The following is a 26549-nucleotide window of genomic DNA, read 5'->3' on the forward strand; positions in this document are numbered from 1 at the left end:
CTACTACCAAACTGACATTGGCATATCTTAGTTTGGAGATGTTACACACAATATATACACAAAATAGCCATCAGAAATAGCATAAAAATACACAGGGTCCTAGGGGAGGGCCAAACCATATATTAGAAAAGTGGAGTGTGAAACAGTAACTTCAGCCAAGGTAAGTATGATAGTTAGCTAGGGGCAGTTAGGAACACCGAAGGTAAGTACAGGTAAGTGATCCCAGCAACCAGGAGTAAGGTAGTTAACCCACCCAATTGTTCCATTGACTAACACAGAGTAGTGGTTGGAGTTTGTAGAATTCAGGACCCTTCACAGTTGACCCAGAGGAAACCAAAAGGCAAGAGGATGGATCGAGAGTGCCCCCACACCAGGATGCCCAGAAGACAGGAGTACCTACACCAGGGACCCAGATGCAGAGGGAAGAAGGGGCTCTCCTTGAAGACTGTGGATGCCTCGAATTATCCTGCTGCTGTCACGACCCATGAACCAGGCGTACCAGGCCAGCAAAACAGAAGTCCCACATCGCAGGTGATGCAGAACATGAGCTCAACTTTGGTTTACAGAGTGCTGACGGCAGGGGCTTCTTGGTGCCTCAAGATCACCCGGAGGAAGAAGCAACAAACCTTGGCAAGTGCAACAGTGGCAATGCACAGAGGTGCCACTTCAGGAGCAGGGGCCCAGACTCTCAAGTTGGATACAAGACCAGCAGGACCTAGAGGAGGGCACAAACTCATGACCTGTGTAGCAGGATCTTCGGGTGTCCGTGGATAGCAGACCCCGCCAGCCATCGATGTTGTCTTGAGGTGCCTGCTGTTGCAGGGGAATGACTCCTTCACGCCAAGGGAGATTCATTTGTGCTTCCTGGTGCAAACATAACCCTTGTGATGCACAGCCTGGGATGTTGCAGAATTCTTGCAGGATCCGGAGAAACAAAAATGTTGCAATGGGAGGCTTCCCACCCAAAGCAGACTTGTTAGTTTCCAGGGAAGACCAGCAGCGGTTCCAGAAGCCAGGAGCAGATGTCTTGCAGAGAGTTCCTTGCAGAGTCTTAGTTCAGATCTGAAGACCCACCGTAAGGGAGTCCTTAAGTAACCCTAAAAGGGGATAGGTCACTCTCTGCAGTGCCCACCTATCAGATGGAGTCACGGACATCATCTACCTGGCCTAACCAGTCAGTTGCTCCTAGGGGCCTCCGTACATCTTATGTCCACTATGGCAGAATCAAGTGGCCACCTGGCAGAGCTCTGTGCACCTCCCTAGGGGAGGAACTAGACATGGGATTCCAGAACTGGTGCAAACTGGATTATGCAAAGAGGGCTCCAAATGTGCCCTTCAAAGCAGTCCGGTGGCACTCAGAGGCCACCCCACTCAATCCCTTAGACAGCTAATACACATGTAGAGGTGGTCACATCTCTCCCTGGCAGGAAATCCTTTGACTTGTTTCTCCGGCCTGAGCTTGGCTCGCCAGCAAGAGGGCACAACAGAGTCTGGGGTCATCAGCAGCGCTGACCTGTAGCTAGACCCCGTAAGGCTGCACAGGCAGGACTGGGGGAATTCTCCAAGGAACCCCCATAGTACATGGTATTATGCACCTAACACTGGCTTCTGTTTAGTTGCATGATTCCAACATGTTTGATACCAAACATGCCTTGGTTCGGAAAAGCCATTGCGCAGTTAGACCACTCGTGTTGACCAGTGTCCACTACATACTTTAAGATGGCTTCCTAGCACTTACAGAGTCTGTAGGGGTACCCTCACACTTAGAGACATGCACCCTGCCCTTAAGTTGAAGGGCCTACCAGAGGGGTGACTTACAATGTCTACGTGCAGTGGTCAGGTTTGGTGTTGAAAGGATGCATGCACCATTTCACACAGGTTGCATTGGCAAGCCTGCCGTCACAGTTTGCATGGGCTCCCATGGGTGGCATAATACATGCTGCAGCCCATGGGGGACCCCGGGTGTACCAATGCCCTGGATACCTAAGTACCATATACTAGGGACTTACATGGATGCACCATGCGTGGCAATCGTGGGGGTAAAAAGTTTACCAGCAACCAAATTTAGGGGAGAGAGCAATGGCAATGGGGTCCTGGTTATCAGGATCCCAGTACACTACAGTCAGAAACATACTGACTCTGTGCAAAAAAGTGGGGGGGTACTACAACCAGGAACCCGCTTACTACAGAGACAACAATGGAAAGGATAAGGAAGAAATTACCTAACCTTATGTTGAAGACAATTGGTACATGGACCTACAAGTACCAACAGGTTGGATACCTCACCTGATGCAGGGCTGGTTTATAGCCCCAATGGGAGGTAAAAACAAATGTCCTGTCTGAAGTCCTTCATCCTGTCCAGGCCTTATTTTCCCTCACAGACATGCTCTCGCATACTCGGGAAAAAACATATTCTGGCCCTCTGGTCAACTAACAGGTCTTCCGTTGCAATAGTTCAGCTCCAAGTGGCCCTGATGCTTTTAAAACTCAACATTCAGCTCCTGAGAGTTTGGTTTTGCAGTCCTCCACCAGAAGAGTCAACCCTAACGCTTTTCTGATGACTCCTCCTGACAGATAGTACCAAACGTATGGCAACATTTGCCAGATAATTTTCTCCTCAGTTAGCCTCTCCTTGAGGTCAGTCACCTCCAGCTGCCTTCTTGGACGCTACATCCACACACTATGGGACATGGTTTGTGAGATCTTACTGGCATTCCCAAAACACTAAAAGGCTTCTTTGGCCCACTCCATTCAGATAGGCCAGTATACAGCCAAGTTTTTGAACTGCTCAGGCCTAGACACCACTGTTTGTCTAGGGAGGGCTATTGGAACAAGGGTGGTGCTCCAGAGCCACACATGGATGAGATCCACATGCTTCTCAGGGGACTTCCAGGCATCCTTTATGGACGTGCTCTTTGATGCTACCCGCCTGTTTGGAGGAAAAAACAACTTGGACCTGGAGCATTTTCAGGAGAGCCAAACCACAGCAGCCGCTGTCATTCACACAACAGGCCTCCTAGCCCTTTCATAAGGCCATGGTCCAACAGACAATGACCGGACCATCAGAGGCATCATAAGGCCCTATCGTCTGCCACTGGACAGCAACTTCAAAACCTCTTTCGTGCATCCTCAGCAGCACACAGCCATCTGGTAGAAGCCATTGCCAGTCACTTTCTTCTGGGTAGGCAAAGCATTAGATCAGACATGTGGGTCCTTCCAATTGTCCAACGCTGCTTCAACCTGGTCTGTAGCCATAGGAGCCATAGAGAGGGTACCAGCCTCTGAAGTATGGACTAGGTGTTATTCATGCTATTTCCTTGTGCCGAAGAAGGGCAGATGCCTTCGTCCTATTTTGGATCTTTGCACTCTTAACATCTTCCTGCTCAAGGAGAAATTCAAAATGCTTACACTGTCCCAGGTTCTTTCTGCACTGGATCCCAGAGACTTGAACATGAAGAAGGACCTGCAGGACACCACTTTTCCAATCCCCGGTTTGGAGCCCCACAATCACTACCTGTGATTTGAAGGGGCCATTAGTACTTTCAGTTTACCGTGCTTCCTTTTGGGCTTATCAGTGCCTCTGGAGTGTTCAAAAAGGTGATGTAGTGGTCACTATCCATTTTCAAAGGTTCGGTTTACTGATTTTACCCTTCCTCAATGACTTGCTGTTGAAGGTAGGCTCACTGCATTCAGTTGCGGGCCACCTCCAGATGATGGGAAACTGCTTGACGTTGTTGACATTCTCAATCAATCTGCCAAAGTAATAGCTGACTTCTTCTCAAAGACTCTCTTCCCTGGAGTCATCCTCCATAATGGTGCTCTTTCAGGCATTTTGGCCAGACCAGTGAGTCCAGAATATTTGGGTTGTGATGCCGATGTTTCAGCTTCTGACCCGGGTCATCATGAGGAGGGCTATGAGACTTTCTGGTCTACTACCCTCCTGTATTCTGCTCACCAACAATGCCAGATGGCATATGCTGGTCTGCAGCGAGATCAGAAGTCCTAATGGACCCAGCATCAGTGGAACCTGTGAAATTCAACCCAAGTGTCAGAGGAGACTGCAAAAGATATGCAGTGGGTAGCTGCTTGACCTCAGTTGGCCCATAGGTAGAACCCTCTCTCTACCCCATGTTGACCGTGGTGACGCACAGATCCCTACTGAGTTGAGGAGGCCATTTGGGATAGATGCAGATCAGAGGACTCTCATCTCAGGCAGAGACCCACTTCCAAATAAACCTGTTGGAGAGGCAGGCAGTTCGCTTGGCATTCAAGGTCTTCCTGCTGACCATTCAGGGAAGGCTTGTTTACGTTCTCACAGACATCAACACTGTCATGTGGTACTGCAGCAAGTAAGGTGGGCAAGGTCTTGGGTCATATACCAGGGTGCTCTGCAGTTGTGGAACTGGCTGGATTCTAAGGGCACTTCTGTGGTGATACACCGGCTAGCAGGTTCTTTAAATGCTGGAGGAACAAGCTCAGATGCTGTGACACCCTGTGAATCAAAAATTGCAGTTACATCCGAAGGTGGCATCTGGCATCTTCTGGAAATTGACAGAACCCTAGCTTGATCTCATCGCCGTTGCTGAGAATGGGCAGTGTCAGCAATTTTGAGCACTGGAGTTCCCAGGAAGGCTCTCCTGCAGAGGAGCACAGGGGTCCTGTATACCTTTCCACTGTTAAGTCTCCTGCCCAGAGTTCCGAGGAAGATCTGGAACAACCGGGCCCAAGGCATCTTCCTGGCTCTGGATTGGGCCTGGAGAGTGTGATACCCAAAACCTCTGGGCCTGAGTATCTGGTCTCAGATCAAGCTGCTGATTCAGGAGTATTTTCTATCACAGAAGCAGGGCAGAGTCTTGTAGCAGAGCATGCACAACCTGCACTTACATACATGGAGATTGATCGGCGTCATGTTAATATCCTTAAACCCCCACCCTCATATGCAACCTGCACTTACATGCATGGAGATTGAGCGGAATCTTTTAATCTCTTTAACCACCCCCGGCCCCCCTACCCCATCCCTCATCCCCCATTTACATCAAAGGCATCCTAGTAGCCAAGCACCTTTCCACAAAATCTTTGCATACTGGTTAGAGAGATAGGTTTGTGACTTGGTGCGGTACCTGCCAGACAAACCAGTTGCAGGCCAAACTGTTGGATGTATTGTTGCTTGTTTTATCCTTGGCCCAGCAGGGACTTGTGGTGGGTACTGATGCCCTTGCCCTGTGCATTTTTAGGATTACCAGTGCAGCCTTCCATATTTAAATCGCACATTATGATGCGTTTTCTTAAAGGTTTCCAACGTTCCCCCCACAGCCCTCTGTGATGCCACAGTGGGACTTAAATTTGGTCCTCACTTTCCTCATGTGCACCCTTTTTGAGCCAATGCATAGTTGTCCATAACGATTCCTCACTTTGATAAGCCTTTATCGTTGTGCTAACATCGGCCTACCAAATAAGTGGGCTTCAGGCCCTCTTGGTTCAGCCTCCTTTTACCACCTTTTTTGCCAAATGAACTGGTGTTACAGACTTGAGCAGCGTGTCTACAGAAGTTGGTGATGCCTTTTTATGTCTGATAAACCATCAAACTTCTAACCACCTTTGCTCCACCTCATCCCTCATCCCTCGAAAGAGGAAGTGAGAATCCATTGCTTGGACCCCAAGAGCACACTCAGCCTTGATTGCACCAAGGAACAATGAGTGAAAGATTAGCTTCATATGAGTTTCTCTGGGGCAAAAACACACAATGCTTTACAGAAGAGGACCATATGGTAGCCCTCTATATTAAGATATGCTGCTCACTAATCAATAAGTAGCCTCCAAAAGGCCTCATGGCACATTCTACTAGAGCCAAAGGTGCTATCTCTACGTTGGTAAATGCAACAAGGAAAGTCGCACAAAATGGAATAAAACTTCTCATCAAATTTTAAAATAAAAAGAAGCATGTTATGTGTGAACTAAGACCAAAATGACAAAAATACAATGAAGGAACTGGACATATGAATTATAAAGATTTAATTGAAGAGAGCATGAAATACACAAATGCCACTGATAGCAGTAGAGCAGAATCTAGGTGCAATTTGAACCCAACTGTTATGGAGTCCTGGTCGGATATTTACCAACTAGTCCTGGTCAGAGTCTGGAAGTCAAAAAGTAAAGTTCGGAAAACATTCTAAGGCCTAATGTAAAAAGGGACTTTATCACATTTTGAGAGGAAAAATACTCCCTGAGCGGGCTGCCACTGAAACTGTAGCCAACACAGTGGAACCGAAGGCCAGTTACTTGATGCAGGTAGGTCTCACCGGAGCTTGGAGATTTCTTGCTGAAAAGTCCCAACACAGTTTAGAATTTAGTCATTTTGTCGGAGTGCTGGGAACCTTGACTGGGACAAATCTGAAATTAAGTCTAATGCTGTAGAACTGCTAGATAGATAGTTTTCCCACAGTCCTCCTTAAGCTCTGGTGGAAAAGTGTTTTAAAGATTCCAAAATTTCTGTGGTTCTTAAACAACCAGAGGAGATCACTTCTAAGGGCAATTGGAGACCCAGACTTCGATGTCAGACTGAGGCCAACAGCAAAGTCCAGTTCAGGTCCAGTTGCCACTGTTCGGCTGGCCATTTCCAGGAAAATTCCTCTTTCAGCTAGTTGTGTCCTTGTAGCCACAAAGGAGGTCAGCCAACTGGCCCATGGTGTCCACTTCTTTGTCCTTGGTACAAGAGGGAGCAGGTCTCAGTCTTTTGAGGCTCTTCTTGGGTAACAGACAGCAAGCCTAGTCCTCTTCTTATTTTCCATGGATCCAGAAAGTGTTCTGAGGATGGTACCTTGAGGTACCACATTTATGCCTCTGGGTGGGGGGCGGGGGGGAGGCGACTCCTGACCACTCCCTAAGCAATGTGTTAAAAGTTCCCAGGGACAGCTAGCTCTACACAGTTTTTTAGCAGTTCCTTTTTGCCCTAATGCAAATAATCCCAGAGTGCCTCTCACTGTCAAAATCCAAGATGGTGTAACCCTTCTCCCCTGTGCACAACCTAAATGTCTACCTAAAGGCGTAGTCAGGGTAATGAGCAGTCTCTTCCCTTACAGTCTCACTAAGTTTAATGCCAGCCTGAGTAACGAGACAAAAGATGGGGCTTTCAATTTAACATTTGCCTATGACAAAGTAGGCCTTGTTGAAGTTAAGTTCCTGGGCACACCCAACTGGTCTGCCTCCCAGGAGACGAAAACAAAAATACCTTTTAACCCCCAGGCCATTTTCTCTGCTCTAGGACCAGTTTTCACACCCCTTTCACACTTACTTCAAGCCAAGCTCCATCTGGGCAGTTACTAGCGAGCTAATTCAAATCAGCACCAGGAATCCCAACACCACCACCAACCTGGATCAGACCGTAGAAAACTTCATCGCCTGGATCACAAGAACTGTCACCCAAGTCACACTCACCTAACCAGCCAAAACACACAGACCTACCAAACCAGCCAGGTGGTACAAGCTGGAACGCAGTGCATCTAAACGCAGTTGTAAACAACTGGTAAGAAGATGGCGAACCAGCAGGATCTACACCGACCAAGCCCCCTACGAATCAGCCTCAGCCCTCAAAGAACACCAATCCTGCTCAAAGCTGCAAAAAGGAGTCCTTGACACAACAGATCGAGACCAGCATCAACCCAAGCGCACCAACTGCAGAGTACCCCAAGGCTCATCCTTCAGCCCAACTTTCTTCAACATCTACATGATACCGCTCGCAGACATCCTCCGATCGCATGTCATCATCATCTTCTACATCTGACACTCAGCTCATCCTCTCACTCTCAGCCAACCCTACCTTGACAAAGACCAACTACCACAACTTCATGAAGAACGTCACAACATGGATAAAAGACAACTGCCTTAAACTCAACACTAAAAAAAACAGAAGGTCTGATCTTTGGTGAACACACCACCCTTTGAAACGACTCATGATGGCCAGCAGAGTTCAGACCTACCCCCACTCCGAAAGACCACACCTGGAACTCTCCATGAAACGTCAGGTGAACAGTCTCCTCATCCTGCTTCCATACAATCTCCATGTTCCAAAAAAATCTTCAGATGGTGCCCCATCAGCACAAGGAAAACTGTGACCCAGGCCCTAATCACCAGCCGGCTGGACAGCTGCAACACACTCTATGCAGGCATTACCACCAAACTCACGCAGAGACTGCAGACAATCCAGAACGCAGCAGCCAGACTAGTCCTCAACCTGCCCAAGAGGGCACACATCACCTAAAAAACCTACTGGCTCCAAGTCCAGAAGAGATGCCATTTCAAGCTCCTGACCCATCCCTGCAAAGCCCTCCACAACCAAGGACCAGCCTACATGAACCACTGCCTGAGCTTCCACCAACCTTCCAGAAACCTCAGCTCAGCATACCTCGCCCTTGCTCAGACAATGTGCATCCACCAAAGCCGCTCCGAAGGAGGCTCCTTCTCCCACCTCGCTGCCACAGCCTGGAGCACCCTCCACCTCTGTACTGCACCCTCACTACCCTACTTCAGGAATGGACTCGACCTGGCTCTTCAACTGATACCAGCAGCTCAGCATCTGGATTTCCCCCGGGGTGATTAGCCACACTATACAAATACAAGATTGATTGATCCTTCAGCAGCTTCAAAGACGGTAGAAGTAACTCTTCAAAGTTTACATTTTCCAGGTATTTAATAAAAATCCATCTTTGCCATTAGGTTACATTTTTGTTATATAATAAAAAAATAATTGAAGTTAGTCCTTAGCTGGTAAAGGACAAAAGTAATATACTAAAGTGTTTAATCAGTACTTTGTTTTTTCCTAAATACCACTTATAGCCTCACCAGTGGTAATGTCGTTTTGGGCAAAGTCTCTGTGGGTTCATGCCATTTCTAATATCACGTTCCACTCTTAAATATTTTACACCCTTCCTTGCAGTAAGCAAGAGGTGCTTAGGGATGACTTAACATCAGGTTTTCCTACCTATCAAAGCATGATTTTGATAAGTCTGGGAAGTGGTGGCTAAGCTGTTGTCAGGATACACAGGGTGGTCCTGAAGCAGCATTTTCACTACCACTCTCATGGATGTCACAGTAGGTGCTGCTGTCCACAAGTGATGTTTACCTTTTCATGCTATGGGTGCATTTCAGCATCACATATTATGGCTTGGTCTTATTGGAAAGTTAAATGTTCCATTTGACATGTTTTTAGGGGTCAGAGCACATGAAATTGGCACTAGATAGCAGTGTCCCAGTGTTTAAGTTTAGAAGCCTGGGGGTGGCCACCCAAAAATGGGGCCTCTTTGCAGCATCTATGTAACCGCAGATTCCTTACTGCCCTCCCACCTCCCCGTTCTGTGGAATGGCCTTTCCATCTAAAAAAGACCCAAGTTTAGGAATCTGCACATGTTCTGCAAGTTCGCTGATGGACTCAATGTATGAGGGTGAGGATAAGCTTACGAAGAAACAAACATCAACAAGCATGAGTGGTGCTTATATACAGTTTTGATTGTCACTTCTGGAGCAGAAAAAGGTAGACGTGGAGTCGTGAAGCGCACCTGCCTGTAGGCAGGAGCACTGCTTTTGAGTATTCCAGATCCACAAGGTGAATAACTAACAGTTGGATAGAGTAACTACCTTAACGTCCATTACTGAAGGTAAATACCTTGTTCCTAAGAGTTACTCCAGAGGCCTGCCTTACCGTAATTTGAACCATCTCATCAGGTGCAGCACCTGGCCCAGCCTTTTTAAGGAAGTGGATGTGGAAGCATTCAAATCTGGATTTTGGAGACTAATTGATGTTCTTGCCTATCAGGGCATGTACATTCATGTACCTGTCCTGCAATTCCATAGATGCCACCTGTGGTTCACAGTGGGGGTCAGAACACTTTTAATTTGTGCTGTCCTTCATCCTTACCTGAGCCCCTCTGGTATTCATGAAAGTGATGGTCATCGCAGCCCCTCTTTCGAAATGCATGTATTTCCATACCTTGAGAGCTTGAAGCTCAAGGTAGGTTTGCCGCAGTTAGTTGCATGCGACCTCCAGAAGATGGCTGCTCTCTTGACCTTCTTGGGTTTTCCATTAGCGAGCCAACGTCCCATCTGAGCCCTAAACAGACACTTCCTTTCATGGGGGCTATCCTGGAAGCTGGTAAAGATCTTTCCACCAACACTAAGTCTGACATTCCCAATATAAATTTGCTGTTTTAGGCTCAGGCCTAGGTATTGATGAGGATGGTTCCATCGTTTCTTGGATTCCTAGCCTAATGCATTCCCGTTGTCAAGCAGGCCAGATTACATATTCAACCCCTGCAGTAGAACTTCTGGTTTCAGTGTGCCAGCACTGAGACTGTTTCTTCAACTCAGTGCGGACTCTGCCACCACCACAGCGAGTCTGTGACATTCAGTGTTGCAAGGTGGATTATTAAGTGATGTTGTGACCTCATCATGCAGTATTGTCACAACCTGTATCAGGTCCAGTTAAGTTTATTTAACAAATCCTTTAGCTCTGTCCTGGATAGACTGGATACAAAGCATTTAGGCTTAGTCAAAGAAACATGTGTAAAGCATTTCCCAAAATAACAGGTAAGAAACACAACACAATAAAAATCCAATACCAATTTATACAAATAGTGTTTTTTTAAATCTTGAATTAGATACCCAAACAACAAAAATCTATCGATGGGAACCGGAGATACGATTTTTAAAAGGTAAATAAATTATTTTAAGTTTCAATACGTCTTTGTAATCAGCCTGGGGGTTCCTTAGTGATTGGGCTTCCATGACCAGCAAGCCTGTCTTGGACCGACAACAGTTGGGTGGTAGTCAGTCACAGGAGACAGTTACCTGTCAGTTCAAGCAGTCTCAGAGCTCTCATAAAATATTTCACCAGGATTGTGGTTCCAGCAAAAACGTGCTCCTGGTGGTGGGGACAGAGGATGCTAAGAATGCTGAAGAGGCTGGAGCTGTGGAGGAGGTGTGGTGGGTGTTCCTGGGGCCACTCCTGGGTCCACAAACCTCACTGGTACTGGTTGGCTAGTCTCCAGTGCAGCGTTCATCAGTGGTTGTCCACAAGTGTCCCTTTCTTGCAGGAGACTACGGTCCACTTTGGCAATGGCCGCAGTTTCCACAAACTTGGTGACACCTCTGGCAGGTCATGACTCTGTTTCCAATCAGGCAGTCCCAGATCCACCAACTGGGGTCTCACAACTGCAGGCTCATTTAAGCTTTTGTGTCCCCTGTGCAGTACAGGGGGCTAGTTATTTAGCCATTGGAGTCACTTCTTCTGTTCTGGCACAAGCAATAATTTTTCCACAAGTGGCCACTGCAAGGACAGGCCCCTTTTGCGAGTCCCTCTGATTCAGCAGGTGCAGTCCCTCATCATTTGCTGGGTCCAGGGAGTAGCAGGACAGTCCTTCTGTCTGTTTGCCAGTCCAGCAGTGGTCTGAGGACTATGAGTCTGGGGTGCCACTTTTGTTTGCCACCTTCTTGTTTGGGGGGAGACGAGAGTTTGCTAGCCAGTGGGCCAGCAGTTCCCTCAAGGCTATCCTTCCCACTTTACGTCTCTTCCTGGAGGTTTGGCACTCAAACAACCCCTAGATTGCCCTCTCTGGTGCAGGTCTTCATGGGTAGGATGGCCGCATATGGTGCTTCAAAAAGCAGGGCAGAGTGAGGTCCTGGATCCTCTGCCAGAAGGCCCTTTGCCTTTGGAGATGCCTGGACCAACAGCAGATCTTTCTAATGCCTAACCACCTCACAGGGTCCCTAAACGCCACAGTGAGCAACCTAAACATGTGTCATCTGGTAGACCATGAATGGCGTCTCCATCCTGAGGTTGACAGTAGGCATCGCCGAACAGTGGGACTTGTGATGGCTAGATCTGATCACCACTATCGAGGACGTGCAATATCAAAACGTGTGCGCTGGAAATCCCTCCAGGCAAGTCACTAGGAAATGCATTCTGTCTGCGTTGGGGCATGAGTCTCCTGTATGTATTTCTACCATTACCTCGCCTGCCTCAAATTCTGAAGAAAATTAAGACGGATCTAGCCTAAGTGATCTTGATACACCCAACTGGGCCAGGAGGATATGGTACTTCTATCTTTTGAGCCTTGCCTTCTAGTCCCACCAACACTTAGGGAGGACCTCCTGTATTGGAGTGCCCTACACCTGAATCTCTGCAACCTACGCTTCTGTGCACAGAGATTGAGTAGCAACAACTAGTGGCCTGATGTAGTGGATGTCATCATTGCAGCCACAAGTCCTTCAACAAGATCCATTTATGCTGGAAGTTGGGTTAAATTTGAGCTGATGTGCGATTTGTCATCTTGTCATTGGCCCAGCAAGGTCATTTAGTGGGCAGGGATAAGAGTTACATGTTGGCCAGCTTGGCTTTTCTGTGTTTTTCAGATCAACCTTCCCTTTTCATGTCTCCTGTGGAGATGAGCTTTCTGAAAGTTTTGGCTTGCTTGTTTCCTACGAAGCATTTTGTTATGGCACAGTGGAACTTTAGTTTGGTCCTCATATGCACACCATTTAAGATGATGCATATTTTTTTTCCTTTAGCACCTGACAATGAAAACAATCAAATGTCTTTCTTATAGCAGTAAGTTCTTCATGTCCTGTGAGTGAGTAGCAGGCACTGTCAATGCAACCTCCATACAACACTTTCTTTCCAGATAAACAGGTGCTAAGAACTCTGGCTGCCATCCTACCAAAAATTATGTTTCCCTTCCTTGATGAATTGTTTATTACTCTACGGCCCGCCTTTGCTTTGCGACACCTATCGAAAGAGGAGGAAAGGCTTCCTTGACATGACCCTAGAAGAGCCCTGAGCTCTTATAATGGTCATACAAGGCACCAATGTCTGAATGACCAGCTCTTTATTGGTTTTATGGGGGCCTAGAAAATCAGAGCAATGCAAAAGAGGACTGTGTTCAGGTGCATAGTCTTTTGTATGAAGATATGGCATACGTTTGCCAGAAAAGAGTCTGTGGAGGCCATTCAGCAGGGTCAAGGCTACAACCACTGCACTGCCAAGTGCAGTACCTGGCCTAGACATCTGCCAGGCTGCGACGTGGGTTTTCGTTCATATGTTCACAAAGCACTTCTGCAGTGATAGCCAGGTCCACAAAGAGGGCCATTAGGCCCACTCTGTCCTACAAGACTTCACGGTTTCAGTCCACTCCCCAAACCCTCTGTTTTTGGGAGCTGCTGCTGTGGTATCTACTTACAGGTGAGGAATCTGTGGTTAGGAGTATCTACCAGATGAGCAAGTAGTTATCTTTGGTAATGCTATTTCTGGTGGATAAGATAACCACTGATTACTCACTGATGTCCTTCCTTCATGTTCCCTGTTCTGTGGAGTGAACATCTGTATTTATTAGAGTCACAGAATAGATTCGGGCACACTGTAACCTACAAATTGTTGATAATGGTCCGCATTTTGGTTCGCCAAGCGGTTATGCTCTGTCCCTTTCAGGGGTGGTATTGGATTGGCATGGAGTGACATAGCCACTTGTTGGCACACAGGAGTCATTGCTGGGAGAATTTTCCAGATCCAGTCTAGTGTCTGAGATATTCTAAAGACGCAGAACCTGCAAATGGATAGAGCATCAACCAGAATTGTAACCTTAAAGGCAATATTTTTGTTGTGCCATAGTGATTGAAGAAAGGCAATTACTTTAAATGGCGTGTCTCAATTTCAGAGTGCTGAAATAATTTGTGGGCATTGTCCATAGTACTTTCTATTTTTTTATGAGTGAGAGATTTGTGTTTCTTCAATATTCTGTATGATGAAGGAAGAGCTGATGGCGTGCTAGTAAGGTGAATGAAAGTGTTGAGAGCCGTCTGGAGAACTGTGTGTATAATCTTCAGATTTTGATCTCCACAACTCAACCTTTCTCCTTCAAAGTTAAATGAAGCAAGCATTCTTGTGTTGGCTAAACACACCTGGTGGCCATTCACTTTGAGCTGTATTTTGTTGTTGTTTTATCCTTTCAGTCGTGTTTGACTCCTCATGACTCGATGGATAAAATCCCTCCAATTTTTCTGGTCGATAACCGAATTCTTTATGTCTTGATGGCATCAAACTACTGGGAGATTGGTCTTGCTGTTTACCGTATTCCTTCCATCATTTCAAACATAATATATTTTTTTCAGAAAGAGTCTTCTCTTCTCAGTGTGTAGCCAAATATTTGAGCTTAATTTGTATCATAAACAATTCTATTGTAATCTCCGCCTTGAGCTGGTCAATTATTGATTGATTAGTTCTACTGCTAGTCCATGGTATAGACTAAAGCCTTTGCAAGCACCAGAGTTTGAAGGAGTCAATTCTTGGGTGATCATTTTTATTAGACATCCAGCTGCATAATCAATTTTACCATTAAGTGATGGTTTTACTTTGTGCTTAGTATATATGTTTTTCTACTGCAGATTAAACTGGAGAGGAGGCAACATGAGGCTAAAATTCGCCAGCTGGAAAATGAGATGCAGTGTTTGCTTGAAAAGCTGAAGGGCATGGAGGAAATACAAGGTCTTACAGATCAGCAACTTCAGGAGGCTGATGAGGAAAGGGAAAAACTCTTCACTGAGCTGGAAGATTTGGAGAATAAGGTACAGAAATAGGCAAATAAAACGTACATGGCCTATATTTATTTTGTTTGCCTTTGTTCTTGAATTTGTTTTGTTCACTTAAACCACTTTAATAGTTTGTTTCATTCAGAAATATTTAATATGAAAAATCCACCCATGAAGCTTTCTTAAAGTTGAGTCCCTGAAGTACAGGCTTTGGTGGGAACCAGTTCTTTATCAGATAGTAACCTTGTTGTCACTGTGATAATGAAAATACGCTTTTTGGCATTATCACATTTGTTTCAATAGTTACCCCTATCTTTAATCAGTAAGACAAAGTGAGCAGGACACCTCCATCTGCACATGATGGGCACTGCTGAATGCTCTAGGGTATGCAATGAGACCTCCCTCAGCCTGGAAACTTGTACCTATAAGACAACAAATCGGATTGATTGTGCTCTATGCATGATATTCTTATAGGCCATTCTAGAAAGTTAAACAGCAAGGATGCAGCGTTAGCAGATGTAGGAAGCTGGCCCTTTATATTTCTCAGTTCTGCAATGTTTTCCTATGGGAGGAAAAATAAGTTCTGCAAACAGGTAGAATACAGCGACTTACAAGACCAACCTCCAGTAGTTAAGGTGAGTAGTGGGCAAGGTCCAAGGTAGGTACACTCTGAGGCACGGGGCGGCCGGATGCAGATTACATAACAGTGTTGGGTACCCAATGCGTTCCCATGGGGAGCGATCACTGCCAAAAGAGACTGCAGGCTCTGGCCAGGCGGCCAGTTGGGCTGAACTAACATTGGGGCTCAGGCCTCACAATGGCCGGGCACAGGTAGGCACCTTTGGTCCTCTTCTCCACGGCTCAGGGGCGACGGGTGCAAGGGTGTTGTTAAGTGCCAGGTTTTCTCTACCGGAACGGTTGCGGTTGAGGGGGTGCTGCGTTGTTGGAGTCCAGGGTGAGTGAAACCATGATGGAGTCGTACTCTGGAGGGCTTGTTAGCAACGGTGGTCCACTTCAATTCTGGTGGGAGACGGCGAGTGCAGTGATGACTTCAGGTGTTGGGTTTTGGGGATTCCACAGGTCCGCTGTTCACGGGAGGTCTTGAGTATTTTTCGAAGGCAGGCAGCATATCATGTGCTGTTTTTTTTTTGCTAGCAATGATTCTCTCTGGATTCGTCCCCATACAGCTCAGTGGACTGCAGTACAATTTTCAGGAACTGACACCTGCAAGCCGATTGACTCCTTATTAGTCCAGTGTCCTCACATCTGGGTTGAGCAAAGTTTTGGCAGAGGCCTCATGGCACCAACTGTGGAGTTAAAAAGCTGTTAGTGGTGGAAAAGTTTCCAGATCTAGTCTGATGCATGGAGGATCATTAGGTGAGGAATCTGCAGGAATAATGGCCTTGTGTACAAATCTGAGTGTTTGCAACCGCGAAAACATTTTTTTGAAAATGTACTAAACCCATTAACAATTTCGAAATTGTTTTCCAAATCATTAAATTGGTATAGGAAATTGGTTAAGGAAACGTTAAGGAATCTTTTTTTGTAAGGGGTGTTTTTTTAAAGAGTTCCTTCCAGATACTGATTCCTTAAGGTATTTATTATTTTTTTTGCAACTGAAATTCGCTTGCAAAACATTAATATTGTAACACCAACTTAAAGAAGGTGGTACCCATTCACAAATGGGAAGAGGTCCCAAAGGGACCCTTTTCACTTTGTGAATGGTGAAAAAACATGTTTTAGGAGTAAGTAATGGTCCAATGGACCACTGCCTGATCTTAAAAAAAAGTTTGCAAACATTTTCATATTCTTTTCTTAAATGCATCGGAAAGCAGGCTGCATAAAAAAAAAACATTGCTTTAGTTAAAAGAAATCACAGACAAGGTGGTCTGCTGAACCCAACAGGCCACATTGCCTGTGATTGTAGCCAATTGTAGTGGATTCAATTTGCAGCATACCTCATTAATACTTGAGATAGGTCGAAATGAGACCCAGTATGTTTCTGTGTTTTGTGAACTGGCATATTAAAACATAGGTCGGTTCACAAAATAAGAATTCTTCTTAAAAGTGAATGTGCTAATTGCAGCCTCTTTTATTTAATGCTTTCTTCATGCATGACACCCTTAATGTGTCCACTAGGAGTATAGTTACCTAGGGTAAGTAACTTTACCTTAAATGTAAGCACAAGAAGATGAATTACTGCTCGGCCCATTTTAAGAGAAATGTGAAGACTTGTAAAGTATTCTTCCAAATTTCCAAATAGATATCCAAGCGATTATTGAGGAATGTACAGATAGGTACCAGGTTAAATGTGGTAAGTAGTGCAAGTGATTAATGTAATTGTGAAAAAAATAAGATAAAAATTAGATCATCCATTCTCTAATTAAGGAACCAGTGTATTTGGTCAAATAATTTTCTGGTACTGTATACAAACTTGGTGTTTCTTAGTTGTTTGTGTTCTCAAATGACAGTAAGTTTTTTTTTTCTTCAAATTTAGAGGAAACTTGAAGACACCAGGTCACAAATGCAGTTGCTCGGACTTGATAAAGAACTAAAGGACTTAAAGCGAGCTATGGCTGCTTCTGATAAACTGGCAACGGCAGAGCTGTCCATCGCTAAAGATCAGCTAAAGAGTCTTCATGGAACTGTTCTCAAACTAAACCAGGACAGAGCAGAGGTGAGGTATTTCACAGCTAACATTTTATTGTTTTTCCTATTTTAATATAGATAAAGTGTTTTCAGACTCAAACGTTTGATATAAGGCACTGAGTTGCGGGATTTATACAGACCTTGAAGTTTTAACTGTTTTAAGTTCCTCTGGATTTCGTTATATTAAAAATAAATGTATTGTTCTGGTCCAGGTGCGCTATGCATGGCCGTATTGATCCCCTTTGCAGCAGGGAAAACTGCTGAGAGTAAGTGCATGTGACATGAATTACTTTGCTTTCAACTTTGGCACATTTTTCTCCCCTATTTATGTGAATATGTATGTCTTCAACACCTTCTTTGGGTGAATTTATAACTTTGGAAACATTTTTTTTTTATCAGATTCCAGTGATAAGCAAATGGCCTCTGATCTACATATCACAGCTATGTATGGATCTCTCAAATAACCTTAAATTATTTTGTACATTCAGATACTTTATATCTTAGTGTTGCTTTTTTGACAGGGTTTCTTGGTACCAGGCGTTGTAGAGAATTTAGTTACTATTCTTCATATTAAAAAAAGTTTTAATGCCTTAGAATTTGCCACTATCCTTCAAGTTGTTGTCAAGTACTACAAATAAATTATTCCTTCTAGTGGTGCCATTTATGTACCACAAGGATCAATACTAACTTCCAGCTTATTTATCACATTCAGTGAACCCCTCTGAGAATTGCTGCATATAGTAAGCCTCTCTCACAATGCAATATTGCATAAGTATTAATAACATCATATAAGCCACATAAAAGACAGCCTTGTAAAGTACAAAACTGGACAGACAGAAATAAACTGAAGCAGAACAAGCTGAATACCTTTTAACTAACCATGACCCTGAAAAGAATAGAGCAAAACAAATGGGCTCATCCATCTTAAAGAACTCAATCTTTGTCTTGCCCCAGTTCAGTAAACCTAGACATACATAGAAAAAACGATTGGTAAAGATTGGTATCTGGTACCCAACACCAGTTAAAACTGTTTAAATAGATCAAAATACTCCAATAACAAGAAGATATCAAATGGGTTGAGCAGGCACTGGAATCTCAAGATTGGAATATTGAATATTTATCCTCACTGGCATACCTATTGAAAGTTATCATTCTTTGGGTTGCAAGACTGACTGCAAACGTGGAAATTTCCCTGGCACTGAATGAACTTCAAGCTACAACATGTTTGTTGTACCTTTACAAATGCCTGCATTCTGTTCAGAGATCTGAAACGCATAACTCTCAACTACCTGAAAAACAATTGAACATTTGAGCCAGGTGGAGACAACTTAGCAGCACCAACAATCTGTTAAACAGACAAAGTGGATTCGGCCCTGGAACAGTTTCAGAAATGCAGGACCACACAACGTCGACAAGATGGTGGAGACGGTAGCTGTGGAAACGTCGACTTGAGTTTAAGAGAAACCTTTCTGGAAGTGGAAGGCTCTGATGAAGGAGAACGGTGACTGGACTCCTTTTTTGCGACGAGGAGAGGATGGCTCAGATTAAATTGAGCTTTGCATGTTCTTGGCACCCCCCCCTTATGGTGCGTTTTGTGGTGTTTTCTGGATTTCTCAGGCTGCCCCAGGTCTATCGATCTGGGCCTTTTATGAGGTCTTTCTGAATCCCTCTCCTTACCAGAAGTACAGGATTTAGCCTGTAACCAGGGCAACAGTCTTCCTTCTCTGTCTCTAAGGGTCTTCGCAGAGAAGATGTAACATATCTTACAATCTTTTACCTGATGCACAGCATGTATGCAATATAAACTGTCCTTATGTGGATCAGCCACATGCAGCCTCTTCTTGCCACAGGTCTTACAAGGGAAGAAAAGGCCTTTTCTGGAAGAATCAGCCATTTTCTCAAGAAAATTTTGCCTTGAGAGGAAAAAACGGAGCAGAGCTCAGGTAGACTCCCTTTACACTACATGCGGTAGAAAATCTGAGGGAATGAGGGGGGAGTATTCTAGAGGGTGCTGGAACCTGATTGGTCATAAGTCAAGTTTGGCTCCTTTTTTTTACAAAAGGACAAGGATAGGCTATGTGTGTGATTTTGCTAGCATTATAGCCTATAGACATTTTGTATTCACTGCTTTTTTTCATGTACCCTGGGACTCCCACTTCGGGGATGATTCAAGCATGCAAATTTATGAAAGATATCAATACTGGATAACTGAATTTACAGGTAAGTAACTTGTTTTGTTTTCCAGTTTTGCTAGCTTCAGATCCCTCAACCAGCCCATAGGGCGTTCAGCCCTTTTGTGGCTGAGGCTGCAGTTAACAAAGACCGAACCATTGACAGCAGGTGTATTGTGCAGCTCAGTACTCTGCTTCTTCTGCATCCACAGCCATCAAAACTGATTTAGTGTGTCCTTGCTGACATACAGCCATCATGTTGAACGCAGGATCTGATATTTCCTCGAAGAATGGCAGGCCATCCCTTCAGACAAGTGGGTCCTTCAAATTGCACATTGTGGCTATGCCCTCCCACTCTTTTCCGCCCAGCCACACCTTCCACCACTATCAAGACATCTGACATAGGACCACCTGGCCATCTTGTAGCAAGTAGTGAAGATCATATTGGCAAAAGGGACGGTTCCAGTCTCCAAGGTAGGACATGGGTATTACTCCTGCTACTTCCTTGCGCCGAAGAAGGACACAGGCCTTTGCTCTAGTTTAGAGATTTGCCCTCTGTAGGAAGTTGGCTCTGTATGTGCTATTTCAAAGTAAGGAATAGCATGCACAGAGTCCAAGGGTTCCCCTTAGAGGTAAAATAGTGGTAAAAATAGATAATACTAATGCTCTATTTTGTGGTAGTGTGGTCGAGCAGTAGGCTTATCCAAGGAGTAGTGTTAAGCATTTGTTGTACATACACATAGACAATAAATGAGGTACACACACTCAGAGACAAATCCAGCCAATAGGTTTTTGTATAGAAAAATATCTTTTCTTAGTTTATTTTAAGAACCACAGGTTCAAATTCTACATGTAATATCTCATTCGAAAGGTATTGCAGGTAAGTACTTTAGGAACTTCAAATCATCAAAATTGCATGTATACTTTTCAAGTTATTGACAAATAGCTGTTTTAAAAGTGGACACTTAGTGCAATTTTCACAGTTCCTAGGGGAGGTAAGTATTGGTTAGGTTAACCAGGTAAGTAAGACACTTACAGGGCTTAGTTCTTGGTCCAAGGTAGCCCACCGTTGGGGGTTCAGAGCAACCCCAAAGTCACCACCCCAGCAGCGCAGGGCCGGTCAGGTGCAGAGTTCAAAGTGGTGCCCAAAACGCATAGGCTAGAATGGAGAGAAGGGGGTGCCCCGGTTCCGGTCTGCTTGCAGGTAAGTACCCGCGTCTTCGGAGGGCAGACCAGGGGGGTTTTGTAGGACACCGGGGGGGACACAAGTCCACACAGAAATTTCACCCTCAGCAGCGCGGGGGCGGCCGGGTGCAGTGTAGAAACAAGCGTCGGGTTTGTAATGTTAGTCTATGAGAGATCTCGGGATCTCTTCAGCGCTGCAGGCAGGCAAGGGGGGGATTCCTCGGGGAAACCTCCACTTGGGCAAGGGAGAGGGACTCCTGGGGGTCACTTCTCCAGTGAAAGTCCGGTCCTTCAGGTCCTGGGGGCTGCGGGTGCAGGGTCTCTCCCAGGCGTCGGGACTTTAGGTTCAAAGAGTCGCGGTCAGGGGAAGCCTCGGGATTCCCTCTGCAGGCGGCGCTGTGGGGGCTCAGGGGGGACAGGTTTTGGTACTCACAGTATCAGAGTAGTCCTGGGGTCCCTCCTGAGGTGTTGGATCGCCACCAGCCGAGTCGGGGTCGCCGGGTGCAGTGTTGCAAGTCTCACGCTTCTTGCGGGGAGCTTGCAGGGTTCTTTAAAGCTGCTGGAAACAAAGTTGCAGCTTTTCTTGGAGCAGGTCCGCTGTCCTCGGGAGTTTCTTGTCTTTTCGAAGCAGGGGCAGTCCTCAGAGGATGTCGAGGTCGCTGGTCCCTTCGGAAGGCGTCGCTGGAGCAGGATCTTTGGAAGGCAGGAGACAGGCCGGTGAGTTTCTGGAGCCAAGGCAGTTGTCGTCTTCTGGTCTTCCGCTGCAGGGGTTTTCAGCTGGGCAGTCCTTCTTCTTGTTGCAGGAATCTAATTTTCTAGGGTTCAGGGTAGCCCTTAAATACTAAATTTAAGGGCGTGTTTAGGTCTGGGGGGTTAGTAGCCAAAGGCTACTAGCCCTGAGGGTGGGTACACCCTCTTTGTGCCTCCTCCCAAGGGGAGGGGGTCACAATCCTAACCCTATTGGGGGAATCCTCCATCTGCAAGATGGAGGATTTCTAAAAGTTAGAGTCACCTCAGCTCAGGACACCTTAGGGGCTGTCCTGACTGGCCAGTGACTCCTCCTTGTTTTTCTCATTATTTTCTCCGGCCTTGCCGCCAAAAGTGGGGCCTGGCCGGAGGGGGCGGGCAACTCCACTAGCTGGAGTGTCCTGCTGGGTTGGCACAAAGGAGGTGAGCCTTTGAGGCTCACCGCCAGGTGTGACAATTCCTGCCTGGGAGAGGTGTTAGCATCTCCACCCAGTGCAGGCTTTGTTACTGGCCTCAGAGTGACAAAGGCACTCTCCCCATGGGGCCAGCAACATGTCTCGGTTTGTGGCAGGCTGCTAAAACTAGTCAGCCTACACAGATAGTCGGTCAAGTTTCAGGGGGCACCTCTAAGGTGCCCTCTGTGGTGTATTTTACAATAAAATGTACACTGGCATCAGTGTGCATTTATTGTGCTGAGAAGTTTGATACCAAACTTCCCAGTTTTCAGTGTAGCCATTATGGTGCTGTGGAGTTCGTGTTTGACAGACTCCCAGACCATATACTCTTATGGCTACCCTGCACTTACAATGTCTAAGGTTTTGTTTAGACACTGGTGGGGTACCATGCTCATGCACTGGTACCCTCACCTATGGTATAGTGCACCCTGCCTTAGGGCTGTAAGGCCTGCTAGAGGGGTGTCTTACCTATACTGCATAGGCAGTGAGAGGCTGGCATGGCACCCTGAGGGGAGTGCCATGTCGACTTACTCGTTTTGTCCTCACTAGCACACACAAGCTGGCAAGCAGTGTGTCTGTGCTGAGTGAGAGGTCTCCAGGGTGGCATAAGACATGCTGCAGCCCTTAGAGACCTTCTCTGGCATCAGGGCCCTTGGTACTAGAAGTACCAGTTACAAGGGACTTATCTGGATGCCAGGGTCTGCCAATTGTGGATACAAAAGTACAGGTCAGGGAAAGAACACTGGTGCTGGGGCCTGGTTAGCAGGCCTCAGCACACTTTCAATTGTAAACATAGCATCAGCAAAGGCAAAAAGTCAGGGGGCAACCATGCCAAGGAGGCATTTCCTTACACAACCCCCCCCCAAACGAAAGAGGATGAGACTAACCTTTCCCAAGAGAGTCTTCATTTTCTAAGTGGAAGAACCTGGAAAGGCCATCTGCATTGGCATGGGCAGTCCCAGGTCTGTGTTCCACTATAAAGTCCATTCCCTGTAGGGAGATGGACCACCTCAACAGTTTAGGATTTTCACCTTTCATTTGCATCAGCCATTTGAGAGGTCTGTGGTCAGTTTGAACTAGGAAGTGAGTCCCAAAGAGGTATGGTCTCAGCTTCTTCAGGGACCAAACCACAGCAAAGGCCTCCCTCTCAATGGCACTCCAACGCTGCTCCCTGGGGAGTAACCTCCTGCTAATGAAAGCAACAGGCTGGTCAAGGCCATCATCATTTGTTTGGGACAAAACTGCCCCTATCCCATGTTCAGAGGCATCAGTCTGCACAATGAACTGCTTAGAATAATCTGGAGCTTTGAGAACTGGTGCTGAGCACATTGCCTGTTTCAGGGTGTCAAAGGCCTGTTGGCAGTCCACAGTCCAGTTTACTTTCTTGGGCATTTTCTTGGAGGTGAGTTCAGTGAGGGCTGTCACAATGGATCCATATCCCTTCACAAACCTCCTGTAATACCCAGTCAAGCCAAGGAATGCCCTGACTTGAGTCTGGGTTTTTGGAGCTACCCAGTCCAGAATAGTCTGGATCTTGGGTTGGAGTGGCTGAACTTGGCCTCCACCTACAAGGTGTCCCAAGTAAACCACAGTTCCCTGCCCTATCTGGCATTTGGATGCCTTGATAGAGAGGCCTGCAGATTGCAGAGCCTTCAAAACCTTCCTCAGGTGGACCAGGTGATCCTGCCAGGTGGAGCTAAAGACAGCAATATCATCAAGATAAGCTGTGCTAAAGGACTCCAAGCCAGCAAGGACTTGATTCACCAACCTTTGGAAGGTGGCAGGGGCATTCTTTAAACCAAAGGGCATAACAGTAAACTGATAATGCCCATCAGGTGTGGAGAATGCTGTCTTTTCTTTTGCTCCAGGTGCCATTTTTATTTGCCAGTACCCTGCTGTCAAGTCAAAGGTACTTAGAAATTTGGCAGCACCTAATTTATCAATGAGCTCATCAGCTCTTGGAATTGGATGAGCATCTGTCTTGGTGACAGAATTGAGCCCTCTGTAGTCCACACAAAACCTCATCTCTTTCTTTCCATCTTTGGTGTGAGGTTTGGGGACTAAGACCACTGGGCTAGCCCAGGGGCTGTCAGAGCGCTCAATTACTCCCAATTCCAGCATCTTGTGGACTTCCACCTTGATGCTTTCTTTAACATGGTCAGATTGTCTAAAGATTTTGTTCTTGACAGGCATGCTGTCTCCTGTGTCCACATCATGGGTACACAGGTGTGTCTGACCAGGGGTTAAGGAGAAGAGTTCAGGAAACTGTTGTAGGACTCTCCTACAATCAGCTTGCTGTTGGCCAGAGAGGGTGTCTGAGTAGATCACTCCATCTACTGTACCATCTTTTGGGTCTGATGACAGAAGATCAGGGAGAGGTTCACTCTCTGCCTCCTGATCCTCATCTGTTACCATCAACAGATTGACATCAGCCCTGTCGTGGAAGAGCTTAAGGCGGTTTACATGGATCACCCTCTTGGGGCTCCTGCTTGTGCCCAGGTCCACCAAGTAGGTGACCTGACTCTTCCTCTCTAGTACTGGGTAAGGGCCACTCCATTTGTCCTGGAGTGCCCTGGGAGCCACAGGCTCCAGAACCCAGACTTTCTGCCCTGGTTGGAACTCAACCAGTGCAGCCTTTTGGTCATACCAAAACTTCTGGAGCTGTTGGCTGGCCTCAAGGTTTTTGGTTGCCTTTTCCATGTACTCTGCCATTCTAGAGCGAAGGCCAAGTACATAGTCCACTATGTCTTGTTTTGGCTCATGGAGAGGTCTCTCCCAGCCCTCTTTAACAAGAGCAAGTGGTCCCCTCACAGGATGACCAAACAGAAGTTCAAAGGGTGAGAATCCTACTCCCTTCTGTGGCACCTCTCTGTAAGCGAAAAGCAGACATGGCAAGAGGACATCCCATCTCCTTTTGAGCTTTTCTGGGAGCCCCATGATCATGCCTTTTAATGTCTTGTTGAATCTCTCAACCAAGCCATTAGTTTGTGGGTGGTATGGTGTAGTGAATTTATAAGTCACTCCACACTCATTCCACATGTGCTTTAGGTATGCTGACATGAAGTTGGTACCCCTGTCAGACACCACCTCCTTAGGGAAACCCACTCTGGTAAAGATACCAATGAGGGCCTTGGCTACTGCAGGGGCAGTAGTCGACCTAAGGGGAATAGCTTCAGGATACCTGGTAGCATGATCCACTACTACCAGGATATACATATTTCCTGAGGCTGTGGGAGGTTCCAGTGGACCAACTATGTCCACACCCACTCTTTCAAAGGGAACCCCCACCACTGGAAGTGGAATGAGGGGGGCCTTTGGATGCCCACCTGTCTTACCACTGGCTTGACAGGTGGGGCAGGAGAGGCAAAACTCCTTAACCATGTTGGACATATTGGGCCAGTAGAAGTGGTTGACTAACCTCTCCCACGTCTTGGTTTGTCCCAAATGTCCAGCAAGGGGAATGTCATGGGCCAATGTTAGGATGAACTCTCTGAACAGCTGAGGCACTACCACTCTCCTAGTGGCACCAGGTTTGGGGTCTCTGGCCTCAGTGTACAGGAGTCCATCTTCCCAATAGACCCTATGCGTTCCATTTTTCTTGCCTTTGGACTCTTCAGCAGCTTGCTGCCTAAGGCCTTCAAGAGAGGGACAGGTTTCTTGTCCCTTACACAGCTCCTCCCTTGAGGGTCCCCCTGGGCCTAAGAGCTCAACCTGGTAAGGTTCAAGCTCCAAAGGCTCAGGTCCCTCAGAGGGCAGAACTTCTTCCTGAGAAGAGAGGTTCCCTTTCATTTGCTGTGTTGCAGTTGGTTTCCCAACTGACTTTCCTGTTCTCTTGGTAGGCTGGGCCATTCTTCCAGACTCCAGCTCTACTTGTTCACCCTGTGCCTTGCACTGTGCTCTTGTTTTCACACACACCAGTTCAGGGATACCCAGCATTGCTGCATGGGTTTTTAGTTCTACCTCAGCCCATGCTGAGGACTCCAGGTCATTTCCAAGCAGACAGTCCACTGGGATATTTGAGGAGACCACCACCTGTTTCAGGCCATTGACCCCTCCCCATTCTAAAGTAACCATTGCCATGGGATGTACTTTTCTCTGATTGTCAGCGTTGGTGACTGTGTAAGTTTTTCCAGTCAGGTATTGGCCAGGGGAAACCAGTTTCTCTGTCACCATGGTGACACTGGCACCTGTATCCCTCAGGCCCTCTATTCTAGTCCCATTAATTAAGAGTTGCTGTCTGTATTTTTGCATGTTAGGCGGCCAGACAGCTAGTGTGGCTAAATCCACCCCACCCTCAGAAACTAGAGTAGCTTCAGTGTGGACCCTGATTTGCTCTGGGCACACTGTTGATCCCACTTGGAGACTAGCCATACCAGTGTTACCTGGATGGGAGTTTGGAGTGGAATCTTTCTTGGGACAGGCCTTGTCTCCAGTTTGGTGTCCATGCTGTTTACAGCTATGACACCAGGCCTTTTTGGGATCAAAGTTTTTACCCTTGTACCCATTGTTTTGTGAAGAGGCTCTGGGCCCACCCTCCTGTGCAGGTTTTTGGGGGCCTGTAGAAGACTCTTTACTATTTTTAGTTTTGGTTGTCTCATCACCCTTCCCCTGGGGAGTCTTTGTGACCCCTTTCTTTTGGTCACCCCCTGTTGAAGTCTTGGACACCCTTGTCTTGACCCAATGGTCCGCCTTCTTTCCCAATTCTTGGGGAGAAATTGGTCCTAGGTCTACCAGATGCTGATGCAGTTTATCATTGAAACAATTACTTAAC

The 26549-nt window shown here is 46.4% G+C and overlaps 1 protein-coding gene across 3 annotated transcripts in view; it reads left to right on the top strand.

Moving 5' to 3' along the window:
* CNTRL (centriolin) overlaps positions 1-26549 on the top strand; it is a 579099-nt gene that overhangs the window by 208197 nt on the left and 344353 nt on the right. For all 3 annotated transcript variants that reach the window (XM_069241657.1, XM_069241658.1, XM_069241659.1), the window contains 2 exons: positions 14428-14607; positions 17069-17248. In XM_069241657.1, the coding sequence (XP_069097758.1) occupies positions 14428-14607; positions 17069-17248 (360 nt within the window). The remainder of the gene's footprint in view (positions 1-14427; positions 14608-17068; positions 17249-26549) is intronic.

The sequence above is a fragment of the Pleurodeles waltl genome, chromosome 6 (assembly GCF_031143425.1).
Source record: "Pleurodeles waltl isolate 20211129_DDA chromosome 6, aPleWal1.hap1.20221129, whole genome shotgun sequence".
NCBI lineage: Eukaryota > Metazoa > Chordata > Amphibia > Caudata > Salamandridae > Pleurodeles > Pleurodeles waltl.